General features: G+C 49.5%; 1 protein-coding gene across 3 annotated transcripts in view; it reads right to left on the bottom strand.

The window, feature by feature from the left end:
• The window catches only part of LOC135203568 (coatomer subunit beta'-like), a 160,104-nt gene extending 144,077 nt beyond the window's left edge, over positions 1–16,027 (bottom strand). For all 3 annotated transcript variants that reach the window (XM_064233317.1, XM_064233319.1, XM_064233318.1), the window contains exon 1: positions 15,881–16,027. In XM_064233317.1, coding sequence (XP_064089387.1) covers positions 15,881–15,883 — 3 coding nt within the window. In that variant the 5' untranslated portion in view covers positions 15,884–16,027. The remainder of the gene's footprint in view (positions 1–15,880) is intronic.
• Positions 16,028–16,687: the final 660 nt, after the last annotated feature.

Here is a 16,687-nt window from a genome sequence, read left to right as displayed (position 1 = left end):
CCTGTCCGGAAGGACCTGGGACTGGGGAAGACACACCATGGGCAGGACCAGCATGGACAGGCGCAGGAACCAGGAGCGACAGGAACAGCAACCAGCTCAGGAGCGGCAGGAACAGCGGCAGCGGTAAACACAGAAGGGACAGCCAAGCCAGTAGCGGGAACCACATCAGCGACAGGTACGGCAGGCCCAGCCATCGCCTCGTAGAATCATCGGCAGCCAGCGTGGTACTGGCGGCCGGGTCCAGGGGCGAGCTGCTGGAACAGCGGAAGTCTGGGGCAGGCAACACGAAGAAAACACAGGCGGCGGCGGCATACCCCTCCTCGGTACGGCGGCGGACCGGCCCTAGAAGCGGCAGACGGCGTCACCGACACAGCATGGGAGTGTAGACCAGCGGGGGGAAGCAGCATAAGCGGCCGTGAAGGTTGTAGTGGAGACCACTCCAAGGTCACCGCCCCAGACCTCGCTAGACTCTGCAGCAGATCGTGGATGCTAGGCACGCCCTGCAGCCGCAGTGGTCCATACCTGTCCAGGTCGTCTCCCACGGCTGTAGCACCTGCGGTAGCACAGACCAGATTAGTAAGAGGGTTCCTCACGCACGGGGGGGGGAGACATGCCCCCACCCCGAACGGAAGGAAGACCCCAAAAACAAAATACGAGGAAGCTGAGCGGGGGCAGGAAAGAAGACGAAGAATCGGATACCAAGGGAGTCGCGGGAGAGCTTTCCGACGACTTCCTGGCAGACCTTCGCTTCCCCTACCCCCGCACAGCAGTGAAAAGTAATATGAAAATGAAACAGAATACTGCACTTGCGATTCACTTCATAGAACTTAAAGAGGGAAAAATCAATTCCCGGTAAGAGCGGAAACTTGATCCATAATAATATGATGCTATCATAAATATATATGAAAATGAACAATACTGCACTTGCTATTTTCACTTTCACAGCAATAAATCGTAAGGATTAATTCCCGGGTAAGAGCGGAAATTGATCCAAAATTAAATTTGATGCAATTAATAAATGAAAATGAAAAGAAAACTGCATTGCGAATCCACTTTCATTGCATTCTATTCATACAAAATAAGAGGCTCTTGCCGAGCGCAATCAAGCTCTCGGCAACGAACGCACAGGGCAAAAATATAATGAAAAAGAGTACTTACATCTTTCAATTACACACTTTCGCCCAAAATACATGACTCGGCGCGAGTGCGCCCGCCCTCGGCACCGAGACATAATTCAAGGGTTCAATTCATGAAAGAGCGGAAATCGCCGTCTCTACGGCGATAGCTCCATGTTGATTCATAATTAAGTAATGAAAATGAAAACAGTGTACTTACAGTTTCATTTTCAAGTCAAACCAAACCATTAGTAGAAAAAACACAATATAAACAAGCATACGACGATGAAGCGGGCAGAGCGCGATGACGAACACGTCCTTCACACCCGCGGCCGAAAGCAAAAGTGATTCTTCACCTCTCGGGCGCGCGCACGATCGGACAAGCAGTTAACTACCGTTCTCCCCTTGTTCGAAGCTTACGACCGTCCCAGCTGCCGCTAGTTACCTTCCTATTGTTAAAGGACCGAGGGTTTGTATTACGTATCGGAACAAATGCAATTTTCGACAAATTGTCATTTGTTCCGATACGTAATACAAACCATCGGTCCTTTAACAATAGGAAGACTCACTTCTTGGTGGGAGGAATCTGAGTCTTTTAGATGAACAGACTGGTGTTCGTCCATCCCTGGAATGCCTCCCTGGTCGTAAGAGCGAGGGAGGGATCCAAGCCTCTGTCCGATTGATCGGGGTGTGCACCGCAGGATCAATGGTCAGACCTCTGGGCCGAGTACTAAGAGAGAGGCAAGCGTATCTCTTCGTACCAGCATTGTAAGAACTTTTTCCTGTACATGAGCAAATATAGTCATGGGTTTGTCTCATGTAGGCATCCACTTCCTCCCCCTTGTAGGAGAAAGTGGTGGATATACACTCCTATCCCTAGTTAAAGGGATAGGATGGAGCTCGGTCGAGTAGCTTACCTGCATCTGACTCCCTTCCAGCGTGGTAACGACCGTATCCCTCTGCCCACAGGTAGAGGTAGAGAAAGATGGTGAAGAGAAGCCAGTCACACTCTCATTCGCACATTCATTCTCCCAGTCATACCAGGAATCGATGCTGTTCTGCCTGTTCGGGTGCTGGGTAAGCTTACACAACATGTTGAGCAGCCACCACAGGTCCCAAGGAAAAAGTATCCAAGGACTTGTGGGCAATATCCCGAAGGTAGAAGGACGTGAAGGTGGTCTGGTTGGCCCAGACACCTGCCTTCAGGACCTGCGCCACGGAGAAGTTCTTACGGAACGCTAAGGAGGGTCCGATACCTCTGACTTCGTGGGCTCTCGGTCGGAGCGTACGGATGTCGTCGCTACCATCAGCCTCATACGCTCTCCTGATCACCTCACGTAGCCAGAAAGAAAGCGTGTTCTTGGAAACTTCTTTCTTTGGTAACCCCAGCCCCATGCTAACGAAGAGGCGTCGACACTCAGGCCTGAGGTGTCGAGTTCTCTTCAGATAGCGCCGTAGCGCCCTCACAGGACAAAGCAGCATCTCATCCGCATCGTTATCGGTGAAGTCCAGAAGGGAGGGGATCGTGAAAGACTCGAACCTGTCGTCAGGGATCGACGGATTCTGAGTCTTGGCTACGAAGTTCGGGACGAAATCGAGCGTCACAGTCCCCAGCCTCTGGTGTGTTTAAACATCATAAGAAAGACCATGTAGTTCCCCTACTCTCTTCGCCGATGCCAGGGCCAGCAAGAAGAGGGTCTTGAGGGTCAGATCCCTGTCTGACGACTCTCGGAGTGGCTCGAAGGGTCTTCGAGTCAAACTCCTAAGGACGAGAGTCACATCCCACGCAGGGGGCCCGAGTTCCCTGGGTGGGCAAGACCTTTCGAAGCTCCTCATTAGCAAGGAGATCTCGAACGAGTTCGAGATGTCCAGTCCCCTCAGTTTTAGGACGAGAGCCAGGGCGGCTCTATATCCTTTAACTGTGGGTACTGAGAGGAGCTTCTCTCGGCGAAGAAACACGAGGAAATACCGCTACCTGCTGAAGAGTGGCTCTGAGAGGAGACAGACCCTGTCTACGACACCAACCACAGAAGACGGCCCACTTCCCCTGGTACACAGCTGCAGAGGACTGTCGGACGTGTCCAGCCATCTCTGTTGCTGCGCTACGAGAAAAGCCTCTCGTTCGCAAGAGATGGTGGATAACAGCCAGCCGTGAAGTTGAAGGGACTGGACTGCTTGGTGGTACCGTTCTACGTGTGGCTGGGCTAGAAGGTTGTGCCAATTGGGTAGCTCTCTCGGTGCGTCCGCAAGAAGAGCCAGCAGGTCCGGATACCAAACGGCTTGAGGCCGTTTGGGAGCCACCAGGATCATTCTGAGATTGGGAGTGACCAGTGCTCGACTGATCACTTTCCGAATCAGACAGAAGGGAGGAAAGGCGTAGGCGAAGAGGTTGTCCCAGGGGTGTTGGAGAGCGTCCTCTGCAGCTGCCCATGGGTCCGGCATGGCTGAAAAGAAAACCTGAAGTTTTCTGTTGTGCCGGGTGGCGAACAGGTCTACGACCGGTCGCCCCACACAGGTTGAAGAGCCTTTCCGCCACGTCTTAGTGTAGAGACCATTCGGTCCCTATCACCTGATCCCGACGGCTGAGCTTGTCCGCTACTACATTCCTCTTGCCTGGAATGTAGCGTGCTGACAGCTCTATCGAGTGAGCCGTGGCCCACTCGTGCACCTGCACCGTCAACTGATGGAGCGGAAGAGACACTAGCCCCCCCTGCTTGTTGACATATGCCACTACTGTGGTGTTGTCGCACATCAACACACTGAGTGTCCCACCAAGCGGTCCTGAAATTCTCGGAGAGCGTTGAACGCCGCCTTGAGTTCCAGGACATTGATGTGAAGGTGCTTTTCGTGATGGTCCCACACACCTGCAGTCAGCAACTCCTCCAGGTGTGCGCCCCATCCCTCGGTCGATGCGTCTGAGAACAGAAGCATCTCCGGGGGGAGTGCGTATGGGCACTCCTCTTAAGAGGTTCTTGTCGCAAGCCACCAGGCTAGGTCCTGCTCACCTTGTCCGTGAGAGCCACGGGAAAGTAAGGAGGATCCTTGGCCTGAGACCAACTCTCCCTTAGCCTCCACTGGAGAGACCGCAGGTGAAGACGCCCGTGAGGGACTAACTTCTCGAGTGACGACAGATGGCCAATCACGACTTGCCATTGCTGTGCTGCCTGTTCCTGCCGAGACAGGAACGCCGGCTGCCTCCCTGAATTTGCTGATACGCAAGTCTGCGGAAAGACCTGCCCTGCTACCGTGTCTATCAGCATACCAGGTACTTCATCTTCTGCTTGGGTTCGAGATCGGACTTCTCGTAGTTTATCACAATCCCAGATCGCGACAAAACTTGAGGAGTCGATCTCTGTCCTGCAGCAACTGCGAGCGGGAGCTCGCCAGGACTATCCAACGTCGAGATACCTCAGAAGACGTATCCCGTGCGAATGGACCCAAGCTGACACCAGAGTGAACACTCGCGTGAACACCTGTGGGGCGGTTGAGAGACCGAAACAAAGTGCCCTGAATTGGTACACACGTCCCGTCGAAGATGAAAGCGGAGGTACTTTCTGGAGGACTGATGGATGGGTATTTGAAAATACGCGTCCTTCAAGTCCACTGAAAGCATGAAATCGTTCCCCTGATTGAGTCGAGGACCGAGCGTGCCGACTCCATCGTGAACCGCGTCGTGCGAAGGAAGCGGTTCAGGGGAGAGAGGTCTATCACCGGACGCCAGCCCCCCGATGCCTTCTCCACTAGGAAGAGGCGGCTGTAAAAGCCCGTGACTGGTCCTCCACGATTTCTACAGCTCGTTTCGCCAGCATGGTCTTGATCTCCTGTCGAAGAGCGTTGTCCTTTGATGATACCCCGGGACATAGGTTTGTAGGTGGACCGGTTTGGAGATGAGGGGGGGCCGAGACTCGAAGGGTAGTAGATATCCCTCCCGAAGGACGTCTTACTATCCAGTTCTCGGCGCGTAGCGCTGCCAAGTTGCCCAATGGCTCGCTAGGCACCCCCCCACTTCCGGCAGCAGGTGAGGGGGAACGCCGTCCCTAGCGTTTCCCTCCTCGTTTCGACTTCTTCCCACACCTCCTCGGGAAAAGGAAAGGAGGGCTGGGAGGAGGGCTGGTTACGGCCTCCTTTAGCAGACGTCGAAACAGCAGGAGTCTTCGCACGGGGTTTTGGACGGTGTGCAACCGTCTTCGCCGCCGTGGAAGCGCTAGCTAAGCTCTTTGGCTTAGCCGCAGTCGCTCGAGATTGCCCAGTAACCTTCGAGAGCTGCCTGGTGAACTAAGCGGTCACTGTCATCAGTGCGCCGCCTTTCCACCGCAGCGTCCACCATCTCTCCGGGCAAAGAGAGCTGGGGAACTCCTAATTGGTCCATTGCGAAGCCCGAGTGCCGCCTCACGCCCGGGCCCCCTTGGTCACTCGGGTAAGGACTGCGTCCCTACGTCGAAGAACCAAGTTGGCCCACAGGTTAGCAGTCTGATGGGCGAGGTAATGAGATCGCTCTTCCTCCAGACTGGCACAGTCTCCTGAAAGAAGCGTCGTCTTCGAGAGCAGAACTCCCAGAGCCGGCCGCTACTTTGGATATTGTGAGGGACCACAAATCCAGCCAAGAGACTGCCTGGAATGCTGCCATAGCGGTAGATTCCAGGGCAAGTGCCTCCTGCTGTGGAGAACCAGAGGTTCTCCGACAGGAGCTGCTGCAGGCACACCTGGAGTCAGCCTCGCTAACTCCGGGTTAACCTGTTTTCGGCAGTATCGGGTCTTCCGAAGGCACGTAAAATCGCCTCTGACGCTGTAGAGGAGGAGGAAGCAGCTTAGAAGACCGTCCGGATTTCAGCGAATCCTCCCGTCCTGAGACGAGATTCTCAACTTGATCCAGGACTGAGTCTTGCAAGCTCTGATCGCGGTAACCCCACCATCATTTTGGGTTCCCTCTTAGGACCCCAAAATGACTCGAGCCGGGACGTGGGCTCTGCCGGTGGTAGCGGCGATCCTTCCACAAGGTCATTATGCTGACGAATCAAGCTTAATGACCTCTGCAAGTTCCTCTGTATCTCGGGAGTAACTGCGTCTTGCGGAGTAGGACCGTCCAGTCCCTCCAGCAAGAACAGATCCCGTGATACTCCTCCTTCAGAAGGAGGAACAGCGGCAGACCCCCTGACGGTCACCTCCAACTACTTGCCGCGTAGGTTCTGGGTCGGTCCCTAGAACCGTGCCTGAGCCATACGGCGTCATAGCGGGATCGCGAGCGGCGCACCTCTCCGTGATCACTCCTCGGTACCTCGCTCCTCCGGTGTAGCCCGAGGAGGTTGAAGGTACGGAGAGGCAGACCTGACGCTCCCCCCTCGCTCGCTGGCAGGGACCAGCGTGCGTGGAGGGCTGCTGCTGATCGTCAACCCGCGGTGGCGATCGAGCAGCAGGCCTAGCCTTGCCGCTCGCCTGGGGCGAGTGGCTCGGCTGAGAACGTTGACGCTGATCTCTAGCGTCAGGCGAGCTGTTGCTGGTTACCGTCTCCGCCCGGTCCCTATGGGAGCGGCGGTCAGGTGACCTGCTAGGCTCTCTGTCGCGGCGAGACCGGCCAGCGTCCTCTTGGCGCGTCGAGCCGCTGGTACCGACGGCTGCGGGGACCCCTTCCTCGCCTCAACCCGTGGCTGGTCAGCGACCGTCACGTCAACCCGCCGAGCAGCCAGTTGGTCCGCTGCGAGTGTGTCCACTGGCCTGGCGAGAGTCGTGTGCACGACTCTCGCCAGTCTTCTGCTCCGCGCCGCGGTCTGACGGCGAGCGAGCTTGGGCGTCAAAACTTTGGCTGGACGGTCTCCCGTGGAAGAGCGTCCACTCGGTACTTCTCGCGAACGAGAAGCGGCCGAGACGGAACCTGATTTAGCGGCAGGACCGCTAACACCAGGTGAGGACGTACCAGCCGAGGCTGGTACACCTCTGGTCCCCGTCGTCTTCTTCTTTGCAGAGGAAGAGACGGGCCCCGTTCCCGAAGGAACAGGAGGACCAGCAGAAGAGCTCCCCGAATCGCCTGAGCGAGACGGGCCCTTAGAAGATCCCGAAGGAGTCTTCTTAGGGGGGGAGGAGGCAGCCTTCTTCTTCTTCGGCTGGTTAGCCTTAGAAGTCGAAGGGGAAGAGGAGGCAGCAGACGACGAAGACGACGACGAAGACGACGACGACACCTTCCTCTTCTTCCTCTTCTTCTTCACCAGGCTCCGCAGGACAGACGTCAGGTCTTCCATCCAGGAGGGAGCCGGGGCAGTTGCCGAAGCAACAGGGCCCGACTGCACCTGTCCGGAAGAACCTGAGACTGTAGCAGCACCACCAACAGCAGGAGCGACAGGAACAGGTCCAGGAACAGCAGGAACAGCAGGTACAGCATCTGAAAAGGAAGGAGCAGCAGGGACAGCAACAGGTACGGCAGGCACGGCAGGAACCACAGGAGAGCCAGGCGTCCTGTCGGCAGCTACCGTCATTCTCGGCACTGGCGGCAGGTCTAGGGGGGTACTCTTAGGGCAGCGGAAGTCCGGGGTCGGCAACACAAAGAAACCAGGTGGCAGTGGCACCGTCCTCTTTGGTACGGCAGTAATGGGTTTGTGCACCGCAGCCGTAGGCGTCACCGTCATTACATGCGGCGTGTACACAAGGTGCGGCGGCATGTCATATGCTGGTGTTGATATGGTGGTAGTAGTAGTGGTTACCGCACCATGAGTGACCACTGCCGACCCCGCCAACCGCTGAAGCAACCCCTGAATACTTGGCACTCCCTGCAGTCCCAGCGACTCCCACACCTGTCCAAGGTCGTCCTTCGCTGGTGGCACATCTGCGGAAGCAACAGTCGGGTTAGTAAGAGGGGTTCCTCGGCCGCCTGGGGGAGAAGAACCCCACCCAGAGCGGACGGAAGACCCCGAATACAACTGGACGTCCGGGTAGCGGGCGCCCTCCTCCACACTCGACGGATCGAGTGAGGAGAAGGACTCCGCTACCCCCCCCGCAGGGGAAGGCGCGAAACGTGGGGGCTGACCGGGAGGCAGGAAAGAAGACGAAGTGTCAGTTACCAAAGGAGTCACTGGAGAGCTTTCCGATGACTTCTTTGGAGGCCTAAGTCTCTTCCTGCCCTCGTACAGAACCCACTGCGCCTCGGACCAATTCATACAAGTTATACATGCTCGTTCCGGGAGCATTCTCGCCCCCGGCAACGAGTACAAACCTCATGTGGATCCACGTCCACGAATGAATCTAAATCCGCCGCATCTACGCCCCTCCAGCCCGGGACACACACTACGGGCGACTGGGGGGCGCGGCGAAATCTCCATTTCTTGATCACTCATATTGCAAATGAATAAAGAAATGTATAAGTACTTACAATCATACACACTCAATTAAACCAGAAAAGAGGGCTGATACTCAAAGCAAACGACAAAAGCGTCCTATCTCCACACGGCCGAAAGCAAAAGTGATTTGTTTACCTCCCAGTCGCGCGGCGCGCGACGATCGACAAGCAGTTAACTACCGTTCTCCCCTTGTTCGAAGCTTACGACCGTTCCAGCTGCCGCTAGCTACTTCCTATTGTTAAAGGACCGATGGTTTGTATTACGTATCGGAACAACTGGTCAATTGAAGAGCTATCTCCAAGTCCTCCAAGCACTTTTGTCTTGTCTGCGCTCTTATAAGCCAATCGTCTAGGTAAAGAGTATCCTCACCCCCTTCAGATGTAGCCATCTTGCTACGTTTCTCATCAACGCTGTAAAACAACCTGAGGAGCCGTCGAGAGGCCGAAACACAAAGCCCTGAACTGATAAATCCTTCCCTGCACCATGAATCGAAGATATTTCTTCGACGAATGATGCAGAGGGGGACGTGAAAGTATGCATCTTGCAGGTCGAGGGAGACCATCCAATCTCCTGGACGGAGAGCAGAGAGAACCGAGTTGGATGTCTCCATGGAGAACTTTGTCTTCTCCACGAAGCGATTCAATGCACTCACGTCCAGGACAGGCCTCCACCCCCCCGAGGCTTTCGGCACCAAAAATAGGCGATTGTAAAAACCTCGGGAGTGCGGATCCTGTACTACCTCGATGGCCTCCTTCTCCAACATTTGCTGCACCAGTCCAAGAAGGATCTCTCTCTTTACACGGGTCTTTGTATCTCGCTGACAGCTCCCTCGGGAGTCGTCGTCAATGGAGGTCTGTTCTTGAAGGGGATGAGGTATCCTTTCCTCAGCACCTTGCAGGGACCAAGAATCTGCTTTTGTTTTTCATTGAAGCCCATGCTTCCGAGAATCCCAGTGTGGTGGGCCCCTACTGGTGATTGGAGGACTGGAATCTCATTTTGCATTCTTCTTTGGAACTCTAATGGAAGACTCCTCTTTTCTCTCCTCCTCTCTTCCTTGGGGCTCGGCTAAAAGCTCTACCTCGAAAGGGCTGTTGGGCAGGTCTTGGCTCCCTCTTCGAGACAGAAGCAGCTGGCCTAGGCTTCTTAGCAGAATGTACCAGCAAATCCTGTGTTGCCTTCCTCAGTAAGCGTATGGGGAAAGAAAATGTCCTTTACCAACTGAGAAGGAACAGCTGTTTAGACAGAGGGGCGTATAAAACCAAAGAGAAGCCCTCTGTACTGGAGAGACTGCTTTGGTAAGAAAAGAACCAAAGACAGCCCTCTTCTTTAATACTCCTGTCCCGAACAAGGATGCCACTTCAGCCGATCCGTCCTGCACTGCCTTGTCCATGCATGCCAAAACACTATGCAAGACTTCTGGTTCCAAAAACTGAGGGTCTTGAGTCTTGTTGGCCAAAGCCCCAAGGGACCAATCTAGGAAGTTAAAAACTTCTAAGACATGGAATATTCCCTTGAGGAGATGGTCCATTCAGACATTGTCCAGCTTGTTTGGCCGATGGAAGTGCATGCCTCCTTGCCGAATCCACCAAGGTCGAGAGTCCGCTTCAGCAGATGAGGAAGAGAAAGTCCCATAGATTCTCCTGTGCTATACCAAATCCCTCTCTTCCCTGATAGCCTGGAAGGGGGACAGGTAAAACACAGTCTTCCCCGCCTCCTCCTTGGTTTTAAGCCAATTCCCGACCGACTGCAAAGCCCTCTTCATTGAAATGGTCGGATTGCATCTTCAAGAAAGAGGAAGACTTCGCAGCCTTCGTACTCGAAAATAAGACCGAGGAGAAGGAGGGGCAGCAGGACTCAAGAGACTCTCCAAATTCTTTTAACAAGAGGGCTGCTAGTATCTTATAATCAGAAGACCTGCCCCCTTGTTTTCTTCAGAGTCCGAAACATCCTCTAATTCCAGTTGAGTTTTATTCGGAGAAGATTGTGTGACCGGAGGACTCCTCTCTCGGGAATGCACAGGGCTTGCAGCAACACCGGCTGCAACCTGAAAAGGGCTACGGTCGCTTGTACGACATCTTGAGTCCCTGCCAGGAGAAGGCCGATGTTGTTCTTTTACCCTAAGGCCCTCCTGACAAGGACAACGGTCGCCTGTGCGACAACTTTCGTCCCTACCAGGAGAAGTCCTTAAATGTCGTTCCCTTTTTTCATGATCAATTCCTTCCCGACAGGGGCTACGATCACCTGTGCGACACCTAGAGGCCCTGTCAGGGGACAAATTGATCTTGAGAAAAATCCCAAAGAGGAGCCTCCAAGTCCGCTTCAAAACTCCGATAACTCATCCAAATTGTATTCTGGATTGTACAAATCCTTACGCCTGCTTTTCAGGCGCTCTAGACGCTTTACGTCTTGTTTCAACCGCTTCAGGCTTTGCAGGCGACTTGCACCTCCATTCGGACGCTTCAGGCTCTTCAGGCGCTTTGCGCCTCGTTTCAGGCGCCTCAGGCTCTTTAGGCGCTTTGCTTCTTCTTTCAGGCGCCTCAGGCTCCCTAGGCTCTTTGCTTTTCTTTTGAGGCGTTCTAGGCTCTCCAGGCGCTCTATGTTTCATATCAGGCGCTCTAGGCTCTCCAGGAATTAAATATTTCCTTTTAGCCACTTCAGGCTTTTCAGGCGGGTTGCGCCTCATTTCTTTTACTTGAAGAGCTTTACGCCTTCATTTCAGGCGCTCCAGAACTCTTTTTCGCCTCGCCAAAAGAGTTCCAGGATCTTCAGTTACTTTGCGCCTCCCTTCAGGCGCTTCAGGCTCTTTGCGCTTCCTTTCAGGAGTTCGTCCGATCTCGGGAGTTCCAATTTTACTCCTCGATACGGACATCTCATGTGCTTTCTTTCTAGTAGGAAGTTCCCTATACACATCTTGTCGCCTTGACGGCGTTTTGCGCTTGACAGTAGCCTGATGTCTGGCTGGCGCCAGGCTTCTGCAGGCGCCTCGTCCGAGCTCTCAGATAGTTCTAAAGGACGGGATCTTTTGATAGGGAGAAATCTATCCTTCCTTCTAGGCTGATCAGATTTAAGAACTCCTACTAGGGAAGATATCTGTTTCTGCATATCCTCTAACATCTTCATAGCTACGTCTCTCTTTCCAACCTCCGATGCAGGAGAAGAAGCTTCTGAATATACATTCTTCTTCCTCTTTTCCGGAGGATATTCTTCCGGAAATTCTTCAGGGCTTGAGTCGAATGAAGGAGACTTCCAAGTTCTCTTCGAAGGTCTCGACAATCTATCTGAACTCCATCCTTTTTTAGATGAGGAATCAGACGAAGAAAAACACTGTTTCAGGACGTCTTTCCAACGACTATCCTTGGCAGCCCGGGACGTAACTACAGGATCTGCCAAGGGGACGCCTGACCGGTGGGGATTCTCTGAAACCTCCCTGCGGCTTTCGACATTTCTTCTCCACTGGTCTTGGGAGCTTGAAAGAGGTCTAGGCCTGGGAGCGAGACAGAGCCAATCAGACGCACCCTCCACTTCACTGGGAACACTTTCACTGCACTTACCTTCCAGTTCTTTAATTTTTTGTTCCATATGTTTAAGCGAAGCTTTCAGACTCGCAATTTCAGATGTTGAGCTTGCCGAGTCCGATAATCGGGAAGGTAAAGCTGTATGGGAGGAAACAATAGGGTTATCAATAGGCAATAGTCCGCTAACTGGCTCGTTAGAGACCGACCTACTTACACTCTTGGAAGAGGCTTTTCTAGCCCTATCTCTCTCCAACTTTCTTAGGTAGGAATTAAGCAACTTCCATTCCTCCTCAATCAAATTCTTGCACTCATCACATGTGGTGTGAGGATCCACCGAAGCTTTCGGCAGTCTCACAAAACAATTCTCATTCACACACACTCTGAACGAAACTCGACAACGTCAGACATTATGAGAAAATTCCAAAGCCAAATCCAAAAAGTTCACAATAGCGTATGCCAAACCAAAGATCCAATACGTCACCAAATAGCAGTCCAAAAGATCAACGGCGTAATGAATTCGAAATTCAAGTCAGGAGGAACTAGCAACGATGTTACTAGTACCAGCGACAGAGAAAAAATCTGGCTTAAAACGGTAATAGTTCCTATTCCTGCCACCCAGCAGCGGCAGGCGGCAGGATCACCTGACCTACCTGTAGTGTGCGCCGCGAAATTTGAATTTCTGTCGGGGACGACGGAGTCTATAGCTAAGTATATATCTGACAGGGAAGTTGAATGTATGAAAACATGCAATTCATGACCTTATTCTGGTCATTAACTAATTATTTAAATGTTATCTACCACACTCTTCTTCATCTTCTTCCCGAACAATCAAAATGTTTTCCCATCTGGATGTTGATACACCTCATTGTTCAAGATTATTGTGAATAAAGTGTCCCAGCATCTATGGGTACAAGTGGTGTGCGAATTTAGCAAAGGAAATGGGAAGTTTGTTGACACAAGTGACTCCGCAAACAGCGAGATGGCGTCAATCTTCTAAACGTACGGTGTTTTAGGTAAAATTTTGAAAGCGTCACGGAGGTAAGTTTGCACCGCGCATGGCTAGGCTTTCGTTAACAAATCTGTTTAACCAGAAATTATGCCATTATTTTGTGACTTGAAAAGAAAAAAAACTTACTTCAAGAGGAAAATAGAGGTCTCCATCTGTTGTTTCCACGCTGGTTGGGTTGTGACTGGAGTCTAATTCAAGATACTGGAAGGGCTAAAGTTATTTTTTGGGAATGTGACCATACAAAGGTACAGTGTCCGCCTGTCCCACTGCAGTGATTTACCCTCTGCAGTGATTTACCCTATTTCCTTTACGTTCCTACTTCCATCCCTGAGGGCTGGTAGGTACTAAACATGGCATCCAATGGGGCTTTACTATGTAAAAAGAAACAAAATATGGTAAATTTCTTGCATTCTTTCTGCAGATTTCTTAAGTTATTGCACCTGTACTGCATCAGTCAGGGGAAACAACCAAGTGGACTACCTGGGGCAGGCTTGCCAGCTTGTTGACCCACCTTCCAGAAAACGTTTTTCAACGCATTCTGACACCGGAGATGGACACCAGTCACGAGTCATCAGTTGAGAAAGAAACACCGCAAGACCTCTACTTTCCTCTAGAAATAAGAGTTTTCTCCCAAAATACAAAAATAATGTCATAATTTAAGATTAAATGGAGGTTAATGACAATCTAGCCATGCGCAGTGCAAACATAACTCCATGACGCTTTAAAAATTTTTACTTAAAACACCTTACGTGTGGTAGGTTGACGCCATCTTGATTTTTGTGGAGTCACTTATGCCAATAAACTTTCCATTTCATGTGCTAAATCCACACACCACTCATACCCATAGACGCTAGGACCCTTTCTTCACGACAATCTTGAACGATGACAGCGATCACCCTCGAGTCCAAGGAAGCTCGTAATTTTTTGGGAGGAAAGAAGAGTGCGCTTAATAATTATGAAATACATAATTAGTTAAACATCAATGTCAGGTTATGAATTACATAAATTTATTACATATTCATGATAATTTGAAAATATTCATTGTTAAAAAAGTAACTAGATTCCTGACTTAAATACTATATGAACAGTTTTGCTGTGAACAGTAGCTATGGTGTTGTTCGCGCTCTATTTTTTTTTTTATCAGTGTTGCCAATTGGTGTGTGTTTACCCTCCAAACTGGGTATAAGACTTACACAAAACCATGGAAGTGAAATTAGCATATCTATTTGTAGTATATAAACAGACAATTTTATCATTATTGCATTACTATGACAACTAGAATTCATGGAAACAGTTTGTAAATGCATCAGCGCATGTGTGAAGCTCCACTAAATTGCAACGATGAAATTTTGCCATTCCTAGCATGAAAACATTAAAGGTTACATTTATTTCAGGCATAAGTACAATTATTAAAAATAAAAAAATAAAAATAGTAATGCAGACTTGAACCAATGAAAAGTGCCATAAAGAATACAAAATTTGTCATAAACGATCACTAATCTGTCGTTTGCTCGCCGGTGCTTTTGGCAGCCATATGTACATACAGGGTGTCCAGAAAGTCCCAATACTATTACAAGTATATATTTATTGCTCAGAAACCATATAACAAAGTTATGTTCTACATTCAAGTTTACATTCAGAACACTTCATTCTACAAAACACTGCATTACTCTGTTACAGGTTTTTGAGCAATAAATACTTGTAATGGTATACTGAGCCTTTTTGAACACCCTGCACTTTGAGACAAAAATTGTTCCGCCATGGCTTCGCTGTCAAAACATTCAACATATTTCAAGTGCTATTTGGAGTGAATTAAGACCAAAATCTGTATAATTACAATCAAATAAGCACTGTGGAGTTTCAGTTGTGATTGCAGTAAGGATAAAACCACCAATTACAAAGTACAATGGATTTCAGTTCAAACCATGACCCCGGGAATAAGACATTTCATACGTTCTAATTCCAAAAAATAATTACTTAAATTTGAGTCAGAATCGAGTTACTTTTTCAATAACGAATATTTTCAAATTAATCATCATAAATATGTAAAATATTGATGTTTTACTATTTATTTAAAAAATTATCGAAGTGCACTCTTCGTCGTAGTCTTCTACAAAACAGTTGTTTACTCAGTGAGGGAAAGTTTTCCGATTGTTGTGATGAAAATGCCCCAGCGTGTGATGAAAATGCCCCAGCGTCTGTGGGTACAAGTGGTGTGCGGATTTATCACAGGAAAGGGTTAGTTTATTGACACAAGCGACTCCGTAAACATTGGGATGGCGTCAATCTTCTAAATATTTCGAGTTGTAAGTAAAAATGTTGAACGCGTTTTGGTAAGATTTGCACTACGTTTGACACCATTTTCACTACCCTCTGTTTAAATCTTAAAATTTGGCCTTAATTTCTAACTTTGGAGAAAATACTTACTTCGAAAGGAGAGTAGAGGTCTTTAGCTCCGTTTCTCACCAACAAGAAGTCGCGACTGATGCCCATCTCCGGTGTCAGGACGCGTTATAATGTACTTTTTCGGAGGGTGGCAAGCGTTGATTGTAGGTGGCCTGCTTGGCCGTCCGTGATGTTTTACCCTAATATAAAATACCTCCATGCAGAGCTGCTTGGAATTGACAAAAATGGTAGTTAAAGTTACCTAATTTTAGCAAAATTAGGAACTATCTCCATGCAGGGCTCCTTAGAATTGACAAAAAACGGTAAATAAAGTTACCTAGCCCTATAGCAGTAGGTAGGTAGTCCTACCTTTGGTCTACACTAAGCCTACGTAGGTACTTGACAGCAAAGCACTGCTAGGGCTAGGCACAGCTTAGGATATCGCATCTGTCAGCTGAGACCTTAATATACCTATATCTTTCACAAGATCAAAATATAGGATGCATGCAAGCAGATATCTTGGTTTCTTACCATTGTGCTTCAATAATAAAATAATCAAATCTATGAGACACCCAGAGTTGTTGTTTTGCCTTCTCACCGCCTCCGACGTGTCAACTGAGGTACCGGTGGAATGCGCATGCGCAGCCCAGAAAGTTTCCGAAGCACTGTTCGAAACTTCTGGCACGCAGTTTATCATTCGTACGATATCTTCATATCTTACTTCAACTTCTGATATGTCAATTTAATCTCATTAATATTAATAAATATATTACACTGAAAATTAACTTTGGTCTTATCACACACTTATCAGTGTGTCAGCGATTTATTGTCGATTTTTAAACGATGATTGCACAACAGCGACAGAAAGCAACTTGTTAATGCATACTTCATGCCAGATTGACAAAATGAATGTGAAAGTCTCCTTATGAAAGGATTAGACACTAAATCAACCGAGAATGTGAATCCATCCTATTGCTATTAACATCATATCCTTAATTATTTTTTGAAGTCTTTGCCGCCCTCGTTATAGGTCCATCCAAGTAGCCCGAGTTGTCTACCAATTTTACTTTATTGCTTTCTTGGATGACTTGATTTTCCATGTCATACCTCATTTTTTAAAGGGCGTCAATTCAGTTCCATTTTAAAGTTCTCAAAATTTTCACGTGATTTTTGGGGAACTTCCTAACAGACTGAAATATATATATATATATATATATATATATATATTAATATATATAGATATATATATATATATCTATTTATATATTTATATGTTTACTATATATATGGCGGGAATATGTCACGTGTAATTTATAGCAGCAACTGCCGGTACAAGAG

Source organism: Macrobrachium nipponense, chromosome 36, assembly GCF_015104395.2.
Source record: "Macrobrachium nipponense isolate FS-2020 chromosome 36, ASM1510439v2, whole genome shotgun sequence".
NCBI lineage: Eukaryota > Metazoa > Arthropoda > Malacostraca > Decapoda > Palaemonidae > Macrobrachium > Macrobrachium nipponense.
This window is presented reverse-complemented; position numbering and strand designations above follow the sequence as displayed.